Source organism: Phoca vitulina, unplaced genomic scaffold, assembly GCF_004348235.1.
Source record: "Phoca vitulina isolate PV1807 unplaced genomic scaffold, GSC_HSeal_1.0 scaffold90, whole genome shotgun sequence".
Lineage (NCBI taxonomy): Eukaryota > Metazoa > Chordata > Mammalia > Carnivora > Phocidae > Phoca > Phoca vitulina.
In genome coordinates, this window is record NW_022589793.1 from 437,487 (window position 1) to 461,938 (window position 24,452).

The 24,452-nt window shown below is 45.1% G+C and overlaps 1 protein-coding gene across 1 annotated transcript; it reads right to left on the reverse strand.

Annotated features, from left to right (window-relative positions):
* Nucleotides 1-6,846: 6,846 nt before the first annotated feature.
* CRYM (crystallin mu) lies at nucleotides 6,847-22,852 on the reverse strand. The gene is made up of 8 exons (XM_032396280.1): nucleotides 22,588-22,852; nucleotides 21,736-21,889; nucleotides 20,500-20,562; nucleotides 15,864-15,965; nucleotides 13,605-13,788; nucleotides 10,091-10,212; nucleotides 9,340-9,424; nucleotides 6,847-7,194 (listed from the first exon to the last, which is right to left on the reverse strand). Exons 1-8 carry the CDS (start codon nucleotides 22,755-22,757, stop codon nucleotides 7,130-7,132), a joined length of 945 nt encoding a protein of 314 aa, XP_032252171.1. The 5' UTR covers nucleotides 22,758-22,852; the 3' UTR covers nucleotides 6,847-7,129.
* Nucleotides 22,853-24,452: the final 1,600 nt, after the last annotated feature.

The window sequence follows — 24,452 nt, forward strand, 5'->3', positions numbered from 1 at the left end:
ATAGTGCTGAAGCAAGAGGGTAAGAATGGAGAGAAAAGGGACACCTGGGTGGCTCATTCATTAGGCGTCTGCCTTCAGCTCAGGCATGATCCCAAGGTCCTGGGATCGAGCCCCGCATTGGGCTCTCTGCTCCACAGGAAGCCTGCTTCTCCCTCTCCCACTCCCCCTGCTTGTGTTCCCTCTCTCGCTGTGTCTCTCTCTGTCAAATAAATAAAATCTTAAAAAAAAAAAAAAAGTGAGAAAAGAAGGATAGTGAAAAAAGTCTGGCCTACTTCATAATTTTTCTAAAGGTAAGTGGCTTCTGAAATTTCAAAAAGGGGGGAAAATCTAGGTCATTTGTAGGAGAAAGCTGATGGTAAAAGGAAATTTTGCATTTTCATGCTTATTATGTGCATATCTTTTATTTACTGTTGTCTGCCACCATCACCACATGTCTGAATACAAGGAAGTTCTAAAATATAAATTGGCAGCATTGCTGCTGACATTTTTGAATGGCAATCCCACATCCAAATTGAAGCCCTACTGAATAGCTAAGCTTCACTGGATTTTTATAGCCAGGACTTACATCAAGTGGAATTTACCATTGATTGTGTGTATAATATAGAAACAGCTGTTCATCTTCAGCATGGTTCCCATGCACATCTGTTTGGGTTACTTCAAGAGGCACCATGGAGAGGATAAGCTTAAGGAGGATACAGATGTTTACATCTGATGAACAATTGGCTCATTCTGCCTCAATGGATTGATTCAGAAAGATTGTCAGTCATGGAATAAATATGTTGCCCTAGGGGATGATTATGTTTACAAATACCACATTTTGTTGGTCTGGAATAAACTGAGGTTGTGGTTGCTTTCAAAAAATGTGCACAAAAGCATTTGGTGTATAGAAGACACCCAGAAAAAGTTTGTTGTGTCTGAGCCTGTCTGTATCATACTTCATTATTTTAGACGCCAGGATCCTCTCTCTACATGTTTCCCAGAATCTGCCTAATAAGATCCTGGTTCCTAGAATATAGGAGAAGTAGAAGCCACCAGGGGAGTGCTGCCGTTAACAAAAAGGATGCTTTCTAGTAGTGCTTTGTACATCATTGTCAGAGGTAAAAGTAATATAGAAAGCCTCGTGATGCATTCTGGTACAAAGAATTTTGAGCTGGAAACCAACATTGCTGTGTGGAGGATAGAATATCACATTATGGAAATGGAAAGATACCTCTTTGGGAGAATGAGAAAAGGCAGGCCAGTGGAAATGTTGCTGGATCTTAGCTTTAAAGGATTTAGTTCTAAGTGCTTTGTGGGAATGCCGCATTTCTAGTTGGAATTTTCCATGCTGTCCTACTGGAGGGGCAGCATTTGGCTCAGAAAATACAGGAAGGGGAACGTTTGTTTGTCCAGTAGAACTGGAAGCTCTCACCATGACCACCCCCTTGGCCTTCATGTCAATTTTGTGATGAGAGAAAGGGATATGTATTTGAACGACATGTGGATTGTAAAAAATCACCTAAAAATTCCATCAAAAATTGCTGGATTATAAAGAAGGGACCAAACATCATCCCTTTATGTTATCATAATGAATAATCATAAGCCTTTGTGAGGCCAGAATGGGTTGTCAGAGTTGTATTTTTTTTCAACAGCTGAATTTTATTTTTATTAAGGTAACCCAGCTTCTAGACTCAATTGGCTCATCTACCATTCCCCAAACATCTCCTGTTGCTTCATTTAAGGGGTAAATACCATATCTGCAATTGTCACAAAAATTGGCTCAAAATATATGAATGAAACAGTGAGAATTACCTTGGGTCTTATATATCAGGGAGCAAAGAAGGTGAATTAAAATGTTCCCACTACTGAGAACTCTCTTATGCCCACCTCCCTATCAGAGAAGCCAGGTTGTGCCTGAACATGAAATTCCCACCTCTTTTGGGGAGACATTTGCCATTGGGGGGGTCTCACCAGGCACCTTTATGCTCTTCTTGTGGGGCTCTTGGCCTCTTGTGATTTATTTACAGAATCAGTAAGTGAGGGTTCTCCCAACTTCTCATCATCAAGGACATAGCCTCTCATGCAGCATTGCTATAAAAAAGGCTTATCCCATATTATAAAAGGTTATAAGTGTTCTAAGAATTCTAGATATTTCAAACTAAATGAAACAAAAGAGACCTAAGAGAAGAAGCTAGAGCAATATAAACACCTTGTCTAGAGACAGTGATTAGAGGATTATGAGCCAGGATGAGGTTAAATATTCACTGAACTCAGACCTCCATCCCTTAAGCTAGATGCTTAGCTTAGCTCAGTCCAGTGCTATCAAACTCCCCATCCCCCTTGCTTCTCTCTCCCTCCCTCCCTCTCTCTCTCTCTGTAGTCTAACATGAAAGTCAATGAGAAAGAGAAGAAATAACATTTCACTGAAGGAGTTTGAGAAGTTACAGTGTGCAAATGCATATCATGCTTATGTGTCAGGCCATCCTGTTATACAGGTCAGTTGTATGCTTGCAATTCTTAAATCTGAGTCACCAGCCCAGACCATTGTTTTGGGCTCCAAATCCATAAGCCCAAGTGCTTATCTGACATCTCCCGTAGAATGTCTCACAGTTACCACAAACTCAATATGCCCATAAGTAAACCCATCTTCTCCCAAGTCAGTGGTTCTTAACTGAGATAATTTTGCCCCAGGGACATCTGGCAATGTTGGGAGACATTTTTCATTATCATGAGTTGGGGGCAGGGGGGTTGTTACAGGTATCTAGTGGGTAGAAACAAGGGATGCTAAACATCCTACAGTGCATAGGACAGCCCGCCTCAACAAATGTCGGTAGTGCAGAGACCGAGTGAGAAGCCCAGTGCTGTATCTACTCCTCCTCTTCTGATGAATGGCAAGTTTCACTTAACAAGCCTCTGATCTCATCTCTGGCCCTTCCTCTCTCTGTCCCCTAATTACAGCCTCACCAGGTTTCCTGTAGCTTCCTGAATATAGCATACCTCTCGTATGCCTGTGCCTCTGCACACCATCATCCGTCTTCCTAGGAAACCCTTCCTCCATGTAGCCAACCCCATTGGGAGACTCACCCTCTCTGCCCACCCCCAGTCTGGGTTGGACACTCTTCGTAGCTGTGCAGGCCATCTTCTGCTTAATCTCCAGAATCTCCCTCTGCTATTCTCCACCCTCCTTTGTGTCCCAGTGGTGACCTCTGTGGACTGCCCTTGGACTTCTGGTTGGGTTTGGCCAGTGGGAGGCACCATCACGAGACCAGAGGGTTGGAGGAAAGAGAGATTGAGACATTTACTCCACCTGTTTCTTCCTTGTGGGGCAGCAGCTGCCTCCCTTCATCTAAGCCCACAGCCCCTGTTTGGCAGCCCTCTGCTGTAGCTCCAGTACTTTCTGGGTTCCCTAACTGCTCATGCCAACTCAGTGAGGGGTGGTAGCAGCTTCCTACTGTTGCTGGCCCTGGCATGCTTCACCATCCCTTTCTCCTTCCTGTAACTAACTCTCCCCTCTCCTTTCTTAACAATCCCTTCATTAAATTCTCTCCAATCATCCCTTTTGAGTGTGGCATCGATTTCCTGCTGGGACCCTGACTGTATGTTCCTGTTAACACTGAAGCATGGGGGGCACCTGGGTGGCTCAGTTGGATAAGCAGCTGCCTTCAGCTCAGGTCATGATCCCAGGGTCCTGGGATCGAGCCCCGCATCGGGTTCCCTGCTTGGCGGGAAGCCTGTTTTTCCCTCCCCTGCTCCCCCTGCTTGTGTTCTTTCTCTAGCTGTCTCTCTCTGTGTCAGTTAAATAAATAAATAAAATCTTAAAAAAAAAACAAAACACTGAAGCATGGTACTGTAATCGTCTTTTTACATCTCTGTTTTCCTAGACTGTGTGCTTTTCGGGGTGAGGACTATTTTGTTTTGTTTTTTATTAATGTATACTTGACATATAATATTATATTAGTTTCAGGTGTACAACATAGTAATTTGACAATTATATACTTTATGAAATGTGCAACCATGATGAGTGTCATCACCCTCTGTCACTGTACAACTTTATTACAATATTATTCTATATTCCCTATGCTGTACTTTTCATCCCTATGACATATTTATAACTAGAAGTTTGTACCTCTTAATTACCTTCATGAGGACTGTTTCCGTTCTGTTATAGCTTGGTGGCCTAGAACAGAGTTATTGTGGGGGCTCTTCAGAAAGAACAAAAGAAGATATCTATGAACTAAGGCACTTTTTAAAAATTTTAATTCCAGTATAGTTAATGTACAGTGTTATATTAGTTTCAGGCATACAATATAGTGATTAAACAATTCTATACATTACGCAGTGCTCATCAGGATAAGTGTATTCTTAATCCCCTTCACCTCTTTCATCCATCCTCCTGCTCACCTCCCCTCTGGTAACCACCAGTTTGTTCTCTATAGTTAAGAGTCTGGTTTTTTTGGTTTCTTCCTTTCTTTCTTTCTTTTTTGTTTTTAACTCTGTTCATTTGTTTCTTAAATTCCACATATGAGTGAAGTTATATGGTATTTGTCTTTGACTGACTTACTTCACTTAGCATTATATCTTCTAGATCCATCCATGTTGTTGCAAATGGCAAGATTTCATTCTTTTTTATAGCTGAGTGATATTCCATTAAATACACACACACCACATCTTCTTTATCCATTTGTCTATTGATGGATACTTGCACTGCTTCCATAATTTGGCTATTCTAAATAATGCTGCAATAAACACAGGGGTGCATATGTCTTTTTGAATTAGTGTTTTCATTTTCTTTGGGTCAATACCCAGTAGTGGAATTACTGGATCATATGGTAGTGCTATTTTTAATTTTTTTTCTATTTTTAATTTTTTGAGGAACCTCCATACTCTTCCACAGTGGCTGCACCAGTTTGCATTCCCACTAACAGTACACAACGGTTCCTTTTTCTCCACATCCTCGCCAACACTTGTTGTTTCTTGTGTTTTTTATTCTAGCCATTCTGACAGGTATGAGGTGATATTTCATTGTGGTTTTGATTTGCATTTCTCTGATGATTAGTGATGTTGAGCATCCTTTCATGTGTCTGTTGGCCACCTGTATGTCATCTTGGGAGAAATGTCTGTTCAGGTCTTCTGCCCATTTTTTAACTGGATTGTTTGTTTTTCTGGTGTTGAGTTGTGTAAGTTTTTTATATATTTTGTATCCTAACCCTTTATTAAATATGTCATTTGCAAATATCTTCTCCCATTCAGTAGGTTGTCATTTAGTTTTGTTGGTTGTTTCAGTTGCTGTGCAGAAGCTTTTTATTTTTATGCTGTCTCAATAGTTTATTCTTGCTTTTGTTTCCCTTGCCTCAGGAGACATATCTAGAAAGGAGCTGCTATGGCCAGTGTCAGAGAAATTACTGTAATCAAGGCAATTTTAATAATCCCATTATCATACACCCTTCTCTACACATGCCTTAGGGTTGTGACCATTAAGTTCCCCAGAAAGACTTCACAGTCACTTGCGATGTGCAGAAGCAGATCACATGGATATTTTATTCCAGTGCAAAGGCCCCATCCAGACAGCCTGGCAAACATGATAAATTTGGGGCTAGGTCACCTAGAGCATGAAAAAAGGACCTGTTAGGAGGAGTTTGGGTAGGAAAACAAAGCAATAGAAAATGCTTTTCTTTGCTGCTGACTTATCTGATCACCAGCCTAGGAATGGGGGTAGATTTGGATGGGGTCTTTGACAGGCCAAGGGCCACACAACTCTGCTAGTGATTCAGGGGAGCTGGGGAAAACACACCTCAGTTTTCCCATCTGTAAGTTGAAGAGGTTGGACTAGATGATTCCTAATGACCCTCTCAACACTGATACTTTAGTAGACATCTGTAGATTTGCCTACCCAATACCCATTTCTCCCTCTTTTTGCTAAGAGACCCCTTCCCTTCTATCAGCTCATGTGGTCAGGTGGGCTAAATCTACTCTTGACTTCAAGAGGGGGTCGTGTGATCCAGGCCTAGATCATAGGGATATCAGATTCCCCTGGATGATGTTTCTTCAGGGATAGAATGAACATGGCGCTGGCGTGGGCCAGGGTATTCCATCTCATTTAGCCACAATGCTAGGCACAGAAATGGGCACATGACCTACATGGTCCCCTGAGTCTCAATTCTGGGATAATCTCCATTTCTGCTAGGGTTGCTGAAGAGAACAGCCAGGGGAAAACTTACTTAGTAATGGAGTCAACACTGAAGAAAACAGAGCTGAGGGATGGAGAGAGCAAGACTGGGTCCTGCGGACACTTGGAGCCCTGGATACAGCTGTAGCTGTGTTCTTCTTAATTACAAGAGCCAATACATTCCATTCCTCATTCATTCATTCTGCCTAAGGTAGTTTGAGTTGTGGTCTCTACCACTTGTGACCAAAGGAGTCTTGACCAATACAGAAGGTCCACTGTGCCTTGAGATTTAAATTATAAGAAGCCAGAAACAAAAGTCCACATAATGTATGATTCCATTTATGTGATATGTCCAGAAGAGGCAAGCCCATAAAGATAGAAAGTAGATCAGTGGCTGGCAGGGGCTGGGAAGAAAGGAGAAAGGGGAGTGACTGCTAATGAGTACCAGGGTTCTTTTTGGGGGTGATGAAATGTTCTGGAACTACAGAGTGGTAATGGTTGCACCCTGTAAACATGCTAAAAAGCATTGAATTGTATACTTTAAACTCGTAAATTTTATGGTACATGAATTGTATGCTAATTAAAAAAATAGAAATAAATTTAATTATAGTCCTTGAAACTCCCCCCAGGGAGTGAATGGAAGCACATGCTCCCCTCACTTTCTTTGCCATGAAGCACAGAAATGACCAAAGCAAGAACTGCAGAATGGGAAAATGCTTTATTTCAAGGAATTACAAAATGCAGTGAAATACAGGGGAAAGGGAGTATTACTATAATCGGGTGAAACAGAAGAAATGGCCACCTAGTTTTGCTTTCCAACTACACACACAAATGGGGATCTCATTGTTTAAGGTAAGACACAATAAGCTCAAAACTATAGCTCACTAGGCACTGGGCTCCCTCATTTGATCTAGAAATTGCAAGACAGCTGGTAACAACATCCCTTGAGCTGTAGCTTCTACCTCAATGCAAAGTTCCTTCGTTTTATTTACCAGACGACCAGGAATCATACACTAGTTTGGCTGCAACCATGTCTTCCACCGCCATTCCTGGAACGGACAGAAATGTGGCTCACTTTTTGTCAGAACAACTTTTCCTGGAATAGCCCAGGCCCTGTGACTGGCAGTTTCCCAATACATGGTCCGTGTTGCTAATGCTCATGGGGGTAACATGGACTGATATCCAGAGGTGAGCTTAGGCTTGGAAGGTCTGTGATGGGAGAGGGTGAGGCAGGGAAAAGATGCTAAGTGAGCAATGCCCACCAAACACATTTTTTTAAGTGTCCTTCAAAGTTTAGTTCAGGGGTCAGAAAACTTTCTGTAAAGGGCCAGATGGTAAATATTTAGGCTTTGCAGGCCCTATGGTCTCTTGCAATTAACTCTGCCATTGTACTGCAAAAGCAGTCCTACACGATAGGTAAACAAATGAGCCTGGCCACGTTCCAATAAAATTTTCTTTATGGACACTGAAGTTTGAATTTTATATAATTTTCATCTGTCATAAAATATTCTTATTCTTTTTTTTTTCCCCAGTCATTTCATTAGAAACCATTCCTAGTTTGAAGGCAGGACAAAAAGAGGTGGTGGGCTTAGTACGGCCCACAGGCTATCATTTGTGGACCCTTGGTCTAGTCCAAACCGTGCATCCTTCAGCAACCCCACCTGTCTTGTTTGGGATACATAACTTAACCTCAAGTGGGTGTATGTTCTCAAAGGATAGGGGCTGATTTTTATTAATTTTCGTAGCCACCAGTGCACCCGGTAGAGTCTGATACATAATAGGTGTTTAATATGCATCTGCTAGATGAAAAGATGTGCCAGTAAAACAATCCCCAAAGCAAGAAAACAAACATTGCTCAAAAAGGGTAGAGCAGACCTGTAGTGTTTGTCTCCTGAAGGGGTTGCTGACTTCTGATCTGCTCTGAACTCTGAAACTTTCTGTCACAACTGGATCAGTATAATGTCTTTGAACCAGGCACTGGGTAAAGTTTATCCTGCTTTGGCCTGTCTCTCTGTGCATGAGAGATTTTTAAAATATTTAAAAGCCGGCAAGGCATGGATACTGACTGACTGACGTGGATGCTAGGTGGCCAGAGCACTCTTAATGTTCTGCCAAGCATTAAAGCTTTGGGTGCTTGATCATAGGAAATAGGGAAGATCTTGAGAGCGGGGCAGAAGACATTTCTGAGGGGCTCAGGGAAGCAACTATTTATCAACCAGTTTGGGAGAATTTCAATATTTTAGGTGTGACAGCTGACTATCAGCTCGTTACCGTGTGTGTCCATTTCCTTAGATCTGGTGGGGCTGAGGGGCAGACCCACCACTGGGAGCCCGTCCTTGGTTGGGCTTCTGCCTGCACAACTCTGGTGGCAAGAGGGCTCCCCATGGCAGCCCTTCTCAAATCAGCAAGTAGGAGGGTGGGGAAGGACGGAAAAAAAGAGGTCTCAGGTTGTACTTTGTGTGTGGGTCTCTTCCAGTGGGTCTCCCTTCCATTTCCCTTAAGCTCCCTGTCTTGTAACAACTTTATCCCCCACCCCCACCTCTGAAGGATACCTTCTTCTTTCACTTATTTTATTATTATTTTTTTGGTTTTATTTAAATTCAAATTAGTTAACTACCTAGTATATTATTAACTTCAGGAGTAGAGTTTAGTGATTCATCAGTCTTATATAACACCCAGTGCTCATTATACCAGATGCCCTCCTTAATGCCCATCACCCAGTTACCCCATCCGCCCCCACCCCTCCAGCAACCCTCAGTTTGTTTCTTATGATTAACAGTCTCTTATGGTTTGTCTCCCTCTCTGTTTTTAATCTTATTTGATTTTTCTGCCTTTCATTAAGTCTAAATGGTTTACTGCTGACACTTGCTATGTGCAAATCCTTTTACACACATCACTGAATTCTCATAAACACTGGAGGTAACAGGCAGTGAAGAGACCGTGGCTTAGACAGGTGAGGTCCCTTGCCCAAGGATGCATGTCCAGGGAGTAGCAGAGAAGGAAAGCCAGCCCAGGACCGCCCAGTTCCAGAGTTCACGGGCTTACCCACTATTCTAAGATATGTAAATAACTGACCCAAATGACGGATTTCATGACTCAGCTATGGAGTCGGGTGACTCATTCCTCTTTCCGCCAGTGGGCAAACCTGCCCTGTACTCTGGCTGGATGTATGCTCTGGGAGCTAGAGTCCTTACCCAAAGACTTGAACACCGTGGTCTTGTCACAGTGTGCTGGCTTCACTCCCTTCACCACTTCTCCCAGCTCAGCGAAGATCTCAGCCTGTGAAACGAACACACACTGACCCAGGCCATGGAGCCCATGTCCACTCCAGCCAGCTTCTGAGGGAAGGCAGGGAGGGCACCCACAACTGGGTAAGGGAGAAACTTGACAAAAAGACCATGTGTAAACTGGCTACCCCATTTTGCATAGCATCTGCCTTTATGATACCATGAATGTAGAGATATAAGTTTGTGGCTGGCGGAATGTCTAGCCAAGACAGTGTGTCAGTGAGAAAATCAGCCTGTTCTTATCTAAACACTCAATTTGGCAGCCCTCTTCTTGCTCCTATGCTCTGATTACAAAAGAATGAGGCCAGAAAGTGGCCAACCCCAGTCCTATCTTGTTGGCCACATTGCAAAGGTATGCAGGCGCTTATCTCCCAATCTTCCTGCCTTATAGGACAGCTCAGTCTGACGGAAAAGTCCATCAAGCTGCTCTCTCCCCGCAAGGGGGACAGGAAAACACATGTCAATACCACAGTGGCCACATTACTTCAGAAGGGGATCAGAAAGGGTTGAGAGATGTTTTAGGAGCTGTCACCTCCCCCCCCCCAATGAGGTGGGGGTAACCGAGGTCTGGAGCAGTCCAATGGAAGGGGAGGTTAATGAAACCCTGGGATCCCTGTGAGGCCAGCTGGGCAGCAGTCCGCTAGGAGGAGGTGCTCACCCCTGACAACAGGACATCTCCAGACTCTTTCAGGGCGGCCTCCTGGGAGTCCACATAAAGCACAGCCTGTTTCATCAGCTCGTCGTCCAGCTCTCTCCAGTCGGGTCTGCTGGCCCCGATGGCTAAGAGACAGCAGAACAGACCGTGAGCCCGGAAACAGCGGCAAGGGACACTACACATGCCAACGAATGGAAGAGGGGTGGGGGGAAAGGAGGTGACCTAGGACACGGGAACATTCAGATTTGGGATGCCCCATTTCCCCATGCCAACCCCTTCCAATCAGCAAGAATGAACACTCATCAGTAAGAATGCCTGCCTTTTTTTTTTTTGCATTTCATATCACGATCTTTCTAAAAGATTTTGAGGTAACTTAGCACTCATTTATTGGTTGTCTACTAGCCGTGGGATGTTTCACACATATTATTTATAGTCCTCACAAGTACGCTTCGTGTCTGATTCTCACTTAAAAGATGCACACACAGAGGTTCAAAGAAGTGAAGGTGCTTGCCATGGTTCTGTATCTGATAAGTGCAGAGGGAGCCCTGCCTTTCACGCCTCTTCCATTTATCCGGGGCAGCGACTTCTTTATAAGAACCCTGAAACAGAGACTTCACCTACAGCTTATTCCTACCCCATGCTCCTCCATCTTCTGCTGATCTGCTTGCTCTTGAATCATTCTCATTCCTCACCCCCAACCATTTCTCTGGTAACTCATGACAAAAGAGCCCAGCGCCAGGTTCATGGAGAAGCCCCGATAAAGAGGAAACTGGCTCCATCCTGGCCCCGAGATTTCACATCCTTTGCTGAGAGCCCGGGGCATAATGATGAATCCAAGGAATCATGCCTCCTGGCACATAAGATAAGGTGGAGGCTGCCACCAAATGCCTGCAGGGCCCGGAAGCTAATGGACAGGGGCAAAGCTGGTCAGAGGGACTGCATTGGAAATGGTGGAGACCTAAGTTCACAGAAGAAAGCAGGCCCTTGTCAAGAAGGCAATCATCCTTCAGCTCCGGCTAATTGTGGCCATGTGAGAATGCAGGGCTGCCGTTAGTCTCCCCTTCCTCCTTTTTTTTTTTTTTTAAAGAGAAGCAGGAAATCTATTTGCATGTGTTATTTCTCGATTTTTAGAGCACACTATGGTCCAAACAAAACACATCTGCTGGTTGGATCCAGCCATGGCCAGCTAGTCTTTGGAAACCGCTATAAAGCCTTACACCAACATAAGGCAGCATTTATGTGCCTTCTCACACTGCGTCCAGTTTTCTCTGCTTGTTCCTGCTCCCACTGTTGTCCCTCACTCTAATTTTCAAAGAGAGGGGTGTAAAAATGTCCTTCTTGAAGGTCATTTGTGTGGGGAGTTCTATAGAACAAAAGCATGAACTAAATGAAGCTCGTAAATAAATCATAAGCTGGTGGGAAAAACTCTAGCTTCTCAAGCCACCTCTTCTCATTGCCCTTGTGTCTCCCCCCAAACCCTCGCTGCCCCAGTTCTTCTGAGCAGGGCGAGTTCTCAAAGGGTTGTGTGAGGCCACTTGGGCAGATGGAGGTGGGCCAGGCAGCAAAGGGAGGGGCCTGACTTAGACTGGGCCCTGGCCTTGCTTCAGGGGAGCTAGAATGGGTGAGGGTCAGACCCTGGCTGGGGAAGGGGGGATGCGGGGGCAGGATGAGGGAAATGCGAGTGAGGGTGGAATTGGGCCTATGTCTTAGCCAAGTTGCAAAGTAAGTAAAATCTGTTGTTGGTGTTTCCCTGTCAGCCTCACTGGTAACATACTTTCCTGAAGTATATTTGATGCCTCTGTAAACACATAAACCAATTTTGTCTTTAGGCTAGGGAAACAGAAGAGATGCCTTGACTCACAATCAAGGCAGCTCTTCCTGGAGATTCACAGTGTGAGAGATTCCCTGTTGTTGGCTTTGAAGACGGAGCATCCACATTACAAGGAACGTGGGCGGCCTCTGGGAGCTGAGAACCACCCCCAGGAAACAGGCACTCTTATCCTACAATGTAAAGAATCTGCCACAACCACCCGAGCCCGGAAGAGGTTCTCTGGGCTCTAGATGAGACCGAAGCACGGACAACACCTTGATTTCCCTCTTGTGTGAGCAGAGGACCCAGCTGAACCCTGCCCAGACTCCCCAAACCACAGAAACTGCAAAATAATAAATACGTGCTGCTTTAGGCTGGAAAAAAATAAAATCAAGTCTGTCTTGCTGAAGATTCAGCTCTTGTCTGTTTCACCAAGAACTGGTTTCTCGTGATTCCCGATGACCTTCCACAATGGTGTTACTGTCCATAAAGCCAGAACTGACCCATCTCTTGCCTACTTACCCCCTGGACCCACATCATAACACCAGTCCCACATGGGCTGAGACTGTCACTTCATTTTGGCCCATTCCAGGGATGTGCCACACTTTTGTCTCCTCCACAGAACTTCATCTTTAGCTGGAACCATCAGTTCATCTATTTGTTTACCTGTTTGTTACCTATTTCCCCTCCCTAGAATGTAAGTACCAGGAAAGCAATGACCTTGAGTGCTGGCTTACTTTGTTCTGCCCAGCACCTAGAACAGTGCCTGGCACATGGTAGGAATTCAGTACACATTTGTGATTAGATGCGTAATCATGACACTTGGCTCCTGCCTGCTCATCTGCCAGTGTGTACAGAATTCTTAGCTTTTGAGATCACATCATATGCTTGTCACTAAAACATAGGGCACCAATAACATGTTTAAATCCCTAGTATTTGCCTCCCTACGCACCAGATTCCAGTCTTCTTACTGTAAGATAATATAGCCCAAGCTCTGAGGGTAAGATCGCCCCAGTTCAAATCCCAGCTCTACCACTAAGAACCTCTGACTGGTCAAGTCACCTAATCTCTCCATGCCTTGGTTTGCCCACCTATAAAATGAGGGTCATGATAATAATAGCTCCTACCTCATAAGGTTGTTGTAAGGACTGAATGATAGAATACAAATAAAGAATTTAGAACAGCACCTGCAATGGTAAGTATTTAATATAGACCAGTTCTTGCTGTAAACTCCAGAGCCACTTAAGAATCTTCAGAAGCCCCAGGAACTCTTATGTTTGGATTCCCACCCATCCGAGCACACATACTAAAGAGCATCCACAAGTCACATTGAATATCTTTTGTGCTGTAATTAAAAAACTTTTTTGGGGGGGGGGGTTAATTCTAAGTATTGTTAAGAAAGAATGAATCATTTGGCTTTTGTGATTTAAATTTCGTTACATTTAAGAACTTATCGGTGACTGACCACTTGCCATAATGTTACATTTTATAGAGCTTTAATTAAATGTATCACAAGTTTCAGGCTTGTGACTTTTGTTTCATATTTTTGAGTGAATATTGTTTTTCAGGGCTCACATGTTTCTGAGGACCTTAAAAAGTTTGGTCATTTTGCATGGGTAAAACAGCCCTGCAGATGCACCCACTTGGTCCAGCCTAGGGACAACTCTGGCCACCACCTACCCATGCTCATGGAGCCACTCTACTTACCATTGATGTGAGCCCCTGGCTTCACCCATTCACCAAACAAAATGGGCTCTGTTGCCATGGTGACTGTGATGACCACATCTGCACCTGTCACAGCCTCCTGGACCGATGAACACACCTGTACCTCTCCTTGAACCGTGTCCGCAAACTTCTCTGCATTTTCTTTGGTGCGGTTCCATATCCTCACCTTCATTGGGGGGTAACAAGAGGGACACTGGTGCCATGATTGTTTGGCTGTTTAAGTTTCATCAAGCCCAGGGGTACCAGGGGAAAGTTGAGCCTCTCTAGGGTAAGGGCTCTGGTTATTTAAATCATCTCCTATGGAGAAAGAACATTTGATCAGGGGCACAGCATTAATCGGGGCAGACACCTGACCAAATATTTGAAAACGACCTTTCTCTACTCCTTTCTCCTTGCAAGAAGCGGGGGCAGTTTTTCAGTTCTAGCCAGGGATACCCAGCCTCCATAGCTTAATAGCTACTACATAACTTATAAATTAGCAGGGCAAGTTCTGGAGCTCGACAGGTTTGGAATCAATCCTCACTCTGTCACATACTGCTCACTGCTGAAATGACTTAACCTCACGCAGCCTAAGTTTTCATGTCTACGATACGTACATGGTAACTGGGCACAGTCAGCATCGAGCTCTCACTTTGTGTTCCAGACTCTGTAAAGGAGTCCTAGCAGATGTGGGATTCTACGGCAGCGCTGTGCATGGAATAACCTGATCTCTGAAGGGTATGTAGGGGGTTGAAGATCAGAAGGGTTTGAGGAGTGAATAGTGCAGGGGATGAAAAAGTCAAAAGTAGTAGCTACAGTTAGAATCCTGGCCAATGCTGGCGGGAGCCGGGTCATTAGCCTCACCAGGAGGTGGGGACTTGCTAGCTTGCTTAGCAGACTTCCATGTGTGGAGCGGGGGGTGTTGACCCTCAATGGAAAACAAGGCCTAAAGAATCTCTCATAAGGAAACGTAAGAAATACAGAAATGTCATGCCTAAGTTCATCAACCAAGGTAAAAAACAATACAGTACGCCCTATCAAAGGAGAATGGTTACCCAGAGCACCCTTCTTGATAAAAAATTATGCAAATAGATACAAAAAATGGGTGATCTGAAAAGTGATGGTGTTAGAACATCTCATGAAAAGACAGGATAGACAACTGGGTGTATCTCACATGATGGAAACCACTTTATGAAAAGCTAATGAGAGGACTGGAAAGTGTTAACCGCTTATCTTTGAAAACAGATAAAAGGCATTTTTCTTTGTTCTTCCTTATAGTCTATATTTGCCAAAGCAGAGGTATTATTTTTATCATTAAAAAGTCATATTTTAAGGGGTGCCTGGGTGGCTCAGTCCGTTGAGCCGCCAACTCTTGATTTCGGCTCAGGTCATGATCTCAGGGTTGTGGGATTGAGCCCTGTGTGGGGAAATCCTTGCTCAGCGGGGAGTCTGCTTGAGATTCTCTCTCTCTCCCTCTCCCTTTGCCCCTCCCTCCCCCATGTTCTCTCTCTCTCTCAAATGAGTAAATCTTTTTTTTTTTAAATGTCATATTGGGGCGCCTGGGTGGCTCAGTCTGTTAAGCATCTGCCTTTGGCTCAGGTCCTGATCCCAGGATTCTGGGATGGAGCCCTGTGTGGGGATCCTTGCTCAGAGGGGAATCTGCTTCTCCCTCTTCATCTGCCCCTTCTCCCACTTGTGCTCTCTCTCTCTCAAATAACTAAAATCTTAAAAAAAAATAAAAAATAAAAAATACCATATTTTAAATCTGCCCTATCCCTCTCACACACATACAAAAATAAAAGTAGCATCAAACGTTCCCATAAGAAGTGGGAGGCATGACTGGGGAAAAGTGGACCAACATCTGGGCTGTGGAAGTAGGGTGCTGTGGTCTCTTGCCCTCTAGGCCTCATTCTCAGTTTGTGGGTCGATACCCATGAATACCTAAAGACTCCCAGATTCTCCTCAGAGAAGCACAGAGAGGGACCGAAAGGAAAACTGAATGTATATAATGGATATAATATAATCCTTTAACTGCATGAGCTTGCTGTATCCTCTGGCATACCCTAGGAATGGAGAAACTGGAGACAGGTGATTCAGGTCTCCTCGCCTCCAACGGGACTTCCGGGCAAGTCATTAAAAGAGTGGTCTAGATCAGACTCTCGACCTAACTATTTCAGAATAGCCCGAGTCGCAGTGAAGGAGAGGAGATAAAGGCCCCGACTGCTCCCTCCCCTCTTCTCCCCCAACCTTCCCTGGACTTACCTCCTTAAAGGAGAACTGCTCTGTGAAGACCTCATAGTGGCTGTAGGCCTGGACCCCAGCCCCAAGGATGCACAACACCTCACTGCTGGGTGGTTTCAAAAACTATTGGAGAGAAGCGAGGTGGCGAAGGTCAAGGGAGAAACAATGGCCAGGTGAAGGATAGATACAGTTTGAATATCAGGAGCCTTCCGCCCTATCTCCAGCTCCCTCACTGTCTCTTGGGCAATGAAGGAGATGGCATTTTGTGTTTCAATTTTCCCTCTCTGGAGTGTGGAAAGGAGGAAGGAGCCTTCACTGAGCATCTCATATATGCCAATGCTTTACCCTCATGATCACATTTAGAGCAGCCAATGACCCTGTGAGCTAGGCACTCCGACATTTATCCTCTTCCTCCAGATGAAGAAATTGGGGTCCAGAGAGGTTAAGTAACTTGCTCAGAGTCCTACAACTATGAAATTGGCACCTTGGGGCTCCAAACCATATCTCTCATTCTCCAAAGCCCACATTCTTTCTCCTGTGCTGCCCCATGGGGCATGGGAAGCCCCACCCACTTCTCAGAGCCCTGAGTTACTTCCAAGAGCTACCTAGACTCCATGGGCCCTTGTGACTCAAGGTTCTCAGCTGTATTTTTCTGAGCCCACTGCTGACCCTTTCTCAGCCTCCATCTTCCTGTAGAGAGGAATGTAGAGTTGGCATTTGTGGGGCTTGCTGAGGACGTATGTGTGTCTGTGTTTGGGAGTGGGATTTATGATCAACTCCTATCAAGTGTCGCCTCTCCAGTGAAGTCATTCTGACCTCCCTGGGACAAGTCGCCACTTGACAGCGCATATTGGTTTACAGATTCATTTTCTTGTCCTGGTCTGTAAGTCCATGAGGACAGAGAGAGTCTCATGTGCACAGATTTGGCACATATCTACTATTACGTATAAGAAATAAAGTGAGGTTCCTAAACCTCAGCACAACTGACATTTGGGCTGGATAATTCTTTGTTGGCCGGGGTGGGTGGGTGGGTCGTCCTGTGCATTACAGGATGTTTAGCAGCATCCCTGGCCTCTATCCATTAGATGCAGCATCCCCTACCTCCCCTAGTTGTGACAACCAAAAATGTCTCGCATGCCTAAATGTCCTTGGGGCAGGAGGCAAAATCATTCTGCGTTGAGAACCACGGGTATAGAGAATATCACTTGCCCCTCAAGCCATCCATATTAAATAAGACCCTCTTTTGCCCTTTCTCTATTTCATTTAGTAAAATTTGAGTTCCTTGGGCCTATTCTTTCTTACAATGTTAATTACAGCATTTCTGGAATGTAATCTTAAAAGTGAAGGTCTCTTGAATTATTAATTACTAGCAAAACGGAGTCTCAGAAATATGAGCAGATGTTCATCTCACCTTTAGCTGCAGAAGGGGAGATACCATTTTGTGCCATAAAATATCGTTTAAAGTTATCTGACTTGAAAAGTTTTCGGAATTACAATATCCACACAACTCTCAATCTTATGCTCTTATGCAACAAGGAGAATTAGATGATTCTTCCTTAATTAAATCAATTTGTTTTTCTGTTCTCAGTTAATATGAATCTATTCTTAGAAGTATAAGTGGGTTCCAGAAATTGTTGCAGTGTCCTGTAAAAGTAACCTTCAGCTTCTGAAACTAAATCTCTAACTCTGATTGGTTGTCTTGATCATTTATTGCCTCGGTAATAAGGTTACCATTGACATCCCTTTCTCTAAAGAGTGTAACATTTATAAGATTTATTTAAAAAAATAACAGCACCAGTGGCACTTCATTCTTTTCCCATTGCAGATAATTAAAAACATGTATATGAATCTGCTAGGTTTCTTACGGTGAAGTTTGAAAGGTGTTTTTCATCTGCATTTGCTAATGAATAGCACTGCATCAGTCTCGCCTTGCCATCTCTCCAGCTCCCTCTCAGGCCATGCTCCCCTGCTCCCCTACATTTCCTGTCCTTCAGCCTCTCATCTTCTTTGCAGATTCCCAAGCACATGTGCTTCCATCAACCACAGGGCCTTTGGACAGGTTCTTTCCTCTTCACAGAATACTTTCCTTTCTGTCCCGCACAGGTAATTCCTACTAACCTTCAAATTTCTGCTCAGATATCCTTTACACAGGAAAAGCCTTCCCAAATCCCACAGACCCCCTGTTATACACTCTCATGGCACTTCATCTCTTGCATTCAATGTATTTGTCAGTGTTGCGGTTTCACATTTATTGGTATGAACTTTGGGTTAATATCTGTTTCCCCAAATAGACTCTGTGTTCCATGACGGCAGGTACTGTTATCTGGTTTTGCTCACCATTCTATGCCCCAGGCTGAGCACTGGGCCTGGCCCCTGGTGGGCACTCAAATATTTGTTGAATAAATGCATGCCAGGGATAAACCCTGATATATACTGTCACCTTGAGAAAGCATGTCAGAGTCCTCAACCCAGGTTATGTGCAACCCAAATGCAAAGAAGTTACAGTGACTGCCAGGCCCGAAAACTTCCTATACGTCTCATCTTCCTCCCTGAAGCGCTAAATGAAAGAGAAGTGGTAGAAAAGAAAACATTCTCTGTTCCAGGGCAAAAAAGTATAATAGACCCTTTGTTCCTTATTGAAATAACCCATCTGCATCCCTGGGCATAAAGCTGTGACATTTCAGCCTAAGCTCTGAAGCATCAACTCAATGATTCTCAACTCTTGTGGGAGTGCAGATTTTTATCAATGCAAAAAAGTACAGTGTAACTGGATGCTCTAAGAGTTTGGTTTCCGCAGGGCGCCCGGGTGGCTCAGTTGATTAAGCATCTGCCTTTGGCTCAGGTCATGATCCTGGAGTCCCCGGACTGAGCCTGGCTTTGGGCTCCCTGCTCAGTGGGAAGCCTGTTTCCGCCCCCCCCACCCCCCGCGCCTCACCTCGCTCATGCTCTCTCTCTCAAATAAATATATTTTAAAAAATCTTAAAAAAAAAAAAAAGAGTTTGATTTCCAAACCTGGTTGATCATCAGAATTAACCAGAGACTATTGAAAAAAATAACTAGTGTCTTGGGCCTCCCCCTTCAGTGATTTCAGATCCGTGGTTTGGGGATCTGAATTTTTAAAAATATTCCCCAGGTGATGTGCTGCCATGCTTGGGATGAAAACCACAGACCTGGGCCAAGAAGACCAGGCGGCCTCGGAAGACCCCGCAGCTACGTGACTTCAGGGAAGCACTAGCCTCCATCTCCTCCCACATCAAATGAGGTCAATAATGCTTTCTTTGCCTTCCTCACAGAAACCCAAAGACATGTCAAGACAATGGGTTGGAAATTATTTTGACAAGACCTTTACAAACAAACGTAAGGCAGTACTGTACCAGTGAACATATATACATCAAGGAGTCCTTTGATCATTTCAGTCTGAGTTGGGTCTGGACATAATTCAAAAAACCAGTTCGTCCAGCTGTGTACTGTAGTCTGCCCCCTTTCTACACGGTTACCAGATTAACCCTCACATTCTTCCCTCCCCATCCTGTGTTTAGAAGATCTTAACACTCTCACGATCTGAACACCTGGTCTTTGCTGCTCCCCACGTCCCACACTTCCTTTATGCTCAGGCGTCATAAACCAGCATCAGCAGACCTTGGACTTCTCCATTTCATGTGAAGACACCCGGTTTTCCAAGCCTCCTCTTCTTAACCCTAACCTTTAAAAATACTGTTTTTCTTGTAGGATGCCCTGACACTGCTTAGGAACCTCATCACCCCCTTCACTTGCTTTCTCTTCCGCCTGGAGAGTGTCCCCCTCCCCTCTTCACTCACTCTATTCCTTCAGTCTTTTCTCAAATGTCACCTTCTGGGTGGGTGAGGTCCTCCCTGAATAATTTGGGATGTCACCCCTCCCCAATATTCTTGATTCTGCTTTATTTTCATCCAGCACACTATCTGTTTTCTGCTGGTAGTGGGTTTTTTTTTTTTTAAAGCAAATCCTAGTATATTATTAAACTCAAAAGGGATTTGTTGTTGGTTCATTATTTTCTTGGCAAATCAAACTTTTCATGTTGTTTATTGTCTCACCTCCCGTGTCCGTTTTGTACACTGCCATATCCCTGATGTTTAGAACAGGGCCCGACACGTGCTAGGATCTCAAGCAGTACTAGCTCAATGAATACATGAGTCTGCTCAGATCTCTTCAGCTCCCCCTCGGCTTCTTGGCTTTGGCCTATGGGGCAACCACACTGTGTACCACAGTGTAGTACGGGGGCCACAAAGCAGTCCTGGGAGTCATAGACGTCAAATTTTAAATTCTTGCTCTGCCACTTAGTAGCTGTGTGATCTTGGGCAACTCACCTAACCTCTCTGAGCCACATTCGCTAAACCTGGCAAATGGAAATAATCATATCTACTTTGCAAGGTTGATGTGAAGATCGGGAATATTTTATGTAGGGTACCTAGAGTCTAGTAGTGCTCATTAAATGGTAGCTAATAATTTCATGAATCACTGTGCTCACCTGACATCCCATATTTGCCATATAGAGTTCCAGCTATGTCCAAAGGAACACCAAAATAAATTCCTCACATCTCCCTTAGGCTTTCGAGCTGGAGACACCCAATCCTACTCTCCAGCAAACCTTCACAGTACAGCCTGGCACTAGTCTTACCTTGGTGGCGATGGCAGAAACCGCGGCTGTTCTCTTTGCAGTTATGACATTTCCATCCATGACCTTGGAGGAAAAGAGAGACCGTGAGCAAGGGGCACTCCTAACCACTACTGAAGTGTAATGTAGAGAGCCAGGTTCCCTGGGGAGCCTGAAATTCAGGGGAGGAGGATTTAAAGATCCAGAGGAGGTTTGGGTGGAATGAAGGAGATTGTCCCTGATAACAACTCAACTGCCTGGTCTCAGAGCCAGCTTGCAGGGTAGAGGGCACAGAGCACATGAGTAAAGAGTACAACTTCCATAGTTAGTCAGGTCTAGCAATGGTTCCCTGGGCCTTTCACAAACCAGCTGTGTGACCTCAAGCGAAGTGGCTCAACTACTCTGAGCCTCAGGGACCTCAACAGAAATTGGGAGGGGGGTGTGTGTGAATTAAAAACTCCCATAGAGGAATGTTGTCATAACTGAGATCAATTTCTCTTCCTTGGCACATGGTAAGTGCTCAGTAAGTGGCAGTTAGAAAGGTAGTAGACATAGTCTCCAGAGAGCATGGACTTACGCTGAGTAGGTCCGAAATCCAGCCGTGCCACTTATTAGTTATGTAAACCTGGGGAAGATGGGCATCGTTGCTCTATGACTCAGTTTCCTCATCTATAAAATGGGGGCAAATTCTACTACTTACCTCACAGAGTGGTTCTACGTATTAGGAGAGTTAATACATGTGAAGCGTTCAGAACCACGCCTGACACATACAAAGTGCTCCCTAAATGGGCTACTGCTCTATTTTGATCCTATCAGTAAATGTTAAAACAGGTTACTGTGTATCTCTCAGGGAAGACTCCCAGGGATTACAGGACACCCCTTTTCTTCCACATTATAGAGATTCACTAAATAAATGTTTCCTTGGCTACTGAGTTTGATCAAACTGTATATTGGAGTAACCAGTGCAGGACAAGAGCATCTACAAGAATGATGAGATTATTACTTCCACACTGTCTGTCACACACTTGAAGCAGCAGTGGGCTCTGGGGCTGGATTATGCATCTTCAGGCAGTCCTAGAAACAGATACATGGTCACAGATAACCTTCACCGTTGCTGGTATCCAGAGACATCACATCACTCAGACAGAGGCACATGCGGTTACAATCAAAACTCCACCCAGCTCTCTCAGAGAACTAACTTCCGAGGCTAGCTCTGGGCCCAGGGGCCCCATTTCACCCCAGGGCAGGGAGTTCGCTCACCGCCAGAAGGGAGCCATTGCTGGGCTCAAAGAGCAGCACAGTGGCCTGGTGGGAGGGGACCGTGGAGGCGGTGCTGTGGCCCTCGTAGAAGGTGACCAACTTGGTGGTCAGGGCGTCCTCCGCAGCACTGTAGGCCGGCATGACCCCCAGGAAACTACAGGGAGAGAGGGAGTAGCTTCAACTCCTTCCTACCAATACTGGGGTGTCCTGTCAAGTCCCCATATACCTTCCTTTCTCTTTCCTCTGTCACTGCCCTACTGTCGTCCCTCCCCCCATTCCTCTGCCCTTCCTTTAGACAGTATGCAGAGTAGGTTCAAGAATCTGGCTCCAGGGGCGCCTGGGTGGCTCAGTTGGTTAAACGACTGCCTTCGGCTCAGGTCATGATCCTGGAGTCCCTGGATCGAGTCCCGCATCGGGCTCCCTGCTCAGCGGGAAGCCTGCTTCTCCCTTTGCTTGTGCTCTCTCTCTCTGACAAATAAGTAAATAAAATCTTAAAAAAATTAAAAAAAAAAAAAAGAATCTGGCTCTGGATGAGAAAAACCATCCTAGTTCTGCCACTAACTAGCTATGTCACCTTGGGTAAGTCACTTAACCTCTCTGAGTCTCAATTGTCCCCATCAGTAAAACGACTGCATCAGAACCTACCTATTCCGGAGAACGTGTTGAACTAAACGAGATAAATGCCCGTAAAGCGTCCACTGACGCAGTGGCTAGCACAAATATTAGGTGGCAGCTGTAACCAACAATGATTAGGCAAGCCCTCTCTTCCTTTCTCCCGCCGCTTCCCTTCGCACGCCTCCCGTTCCATCTTCCCAGTTTCTCCAGCCCCTAGCCCCGGCCTTCCCCACTCACCCCCTGTGCTTGGCCACCGGCACCACGGTGCGCACCGGCTGCATGACCCCTCCGTCGGGGCCGCTGGAGAAGTTGGCCAGAGCCGCCTCCAGCGGCGGGATGAGGAGGCTGGAGCTGCGAAGGTGCTCCTGCACCTCGGCTGCGCTCAGGAACGCTGGCGCCCGGCTCATCTCGCCACCGACCTTCTAATTTCAGCTAGGGCACAGCGCTCCGAGTTCCCCGGGCTGCGCCCTATATGAGCGCGCCGCGCCGCGGAGCCGCCTACTGGTCACCGCCCAGCTTCGGGGGCGGAGCAACGCTGGTCTCCGCCAACCGCGCCCCCCCCCCCGCCCCGTCCCCCCGCCGGCCTCGGTAGGTAGAGCTGGGTCCCCTCCAGCTATGGATTCCCCAGAATCGCAGTGCAGGCGGTGGGTTGGGAGTTAGTATTCTTGGGTCCACTTTCACAATTCCTATAATTAGCTGTAGTCACGTTCCTTGCAAAGGGCTTAGGCGCCACCACCCTCACTCTCCCCCCACCCCCAAGTCGTCCTCTTCGGGAAAGAGGAGGCGGAGGGCAAATGGTGGCGGGGGCTCCCTTTTTCTTAAATTATTACCTGCTGCTAGGAGATCTTAGATGAAAGGAGATAGTTATTTAAAAAATCATTTCTTTTCAGTTCTGTCCCTACCTGGAGTCCCTTATCCCAACCTCCCTCCTACTCCCACTCCCACCTCCAGATCCCAGACTATTGACTGCTTTAAGTGCACAATTTTCTTTTGGGCTAACTCAACTAACCTTCACCTTTTAAAAAGGGGGAAGTTCTCAGGACAAGATGTAATGGCCTCAGTCACACGAAGAGCCAAAATGCCTAAGAATGCATAAGACGACTTAGGTCTTTTCTTCCGGGAGCTTATTCTAGAGAGGAGGAAATAAGAGAGTATGTGCACAGGAAGGTAACCAACAATGCAGGGCAGTAAATTCTAGCTGTCAAATCAGTGATAGGAAAAATAAATGTGTTTCATAATTCAAAGAAAAGAGATGATTTTGACGTTGATTGCTTAGATGAAGGTTTTATGAAGGATGGGGAATAAATCAAGCCCCCAAATAAAATTAATGGTAACAGCAACAACAATGATAACTGGGACAGGTTATTGATCTTTATTATGTACCAGGTACCGCACCATGCATTTTATGTGCATCATCTCACTGAATTATACAACAACCTCTATGGTAGGCAGGTGCTTTTAGCTGTGCTGTCCATTTGAGGCTCTGAGAGGTGAAGGGCTTTGTCCAAGGTCACCCAGCATATCAGCAGAGGAGTTGGGATCTGCCCTTGTAGTCAGTCTCCAGAACTCTATTCCTAATGGTTAACACTACATTGGCAGAAAGAGAGGAAGAGGGCACTTCAGGCCAGGTGAAGCCTATGGGGGGAAGGAATGTTGTCTAATCCTTGGGAACAGTGTCTTGCCAGACAGAGTTGGGTTGGAACAAGGGTGTGTGTGTTGGGGTGGGAGCTAATGTCTGGGAGCACCAGAAGATAAAACTGGGAATTCTTCTTGGAATCAGGAGGCTAAGAAGTGTGATTCTTTGAAAAGAAATAATACACTTCAAAAAATTTGACTGTTTAAAAAGATGATTCTTGCACCAATGTATAGGATGAAACAGATGAGCAAAAGTGTAGTTTGGGAGACAGATCAGGTTGGGAGCTGTGTAGGGCATTTTTTAGGAAATAGTTACATTGCAATAAAAGATAGTGCATGGGGAAGTGTCAAAATATTTACCAACGAAATAAATTGTATGACATGTACTTAGCACAGGTCTTGGCACAATAAACTATATGTCATGTACTTAGCACAGGTCTGGGATTACAGAAACATTTATGGGCCAT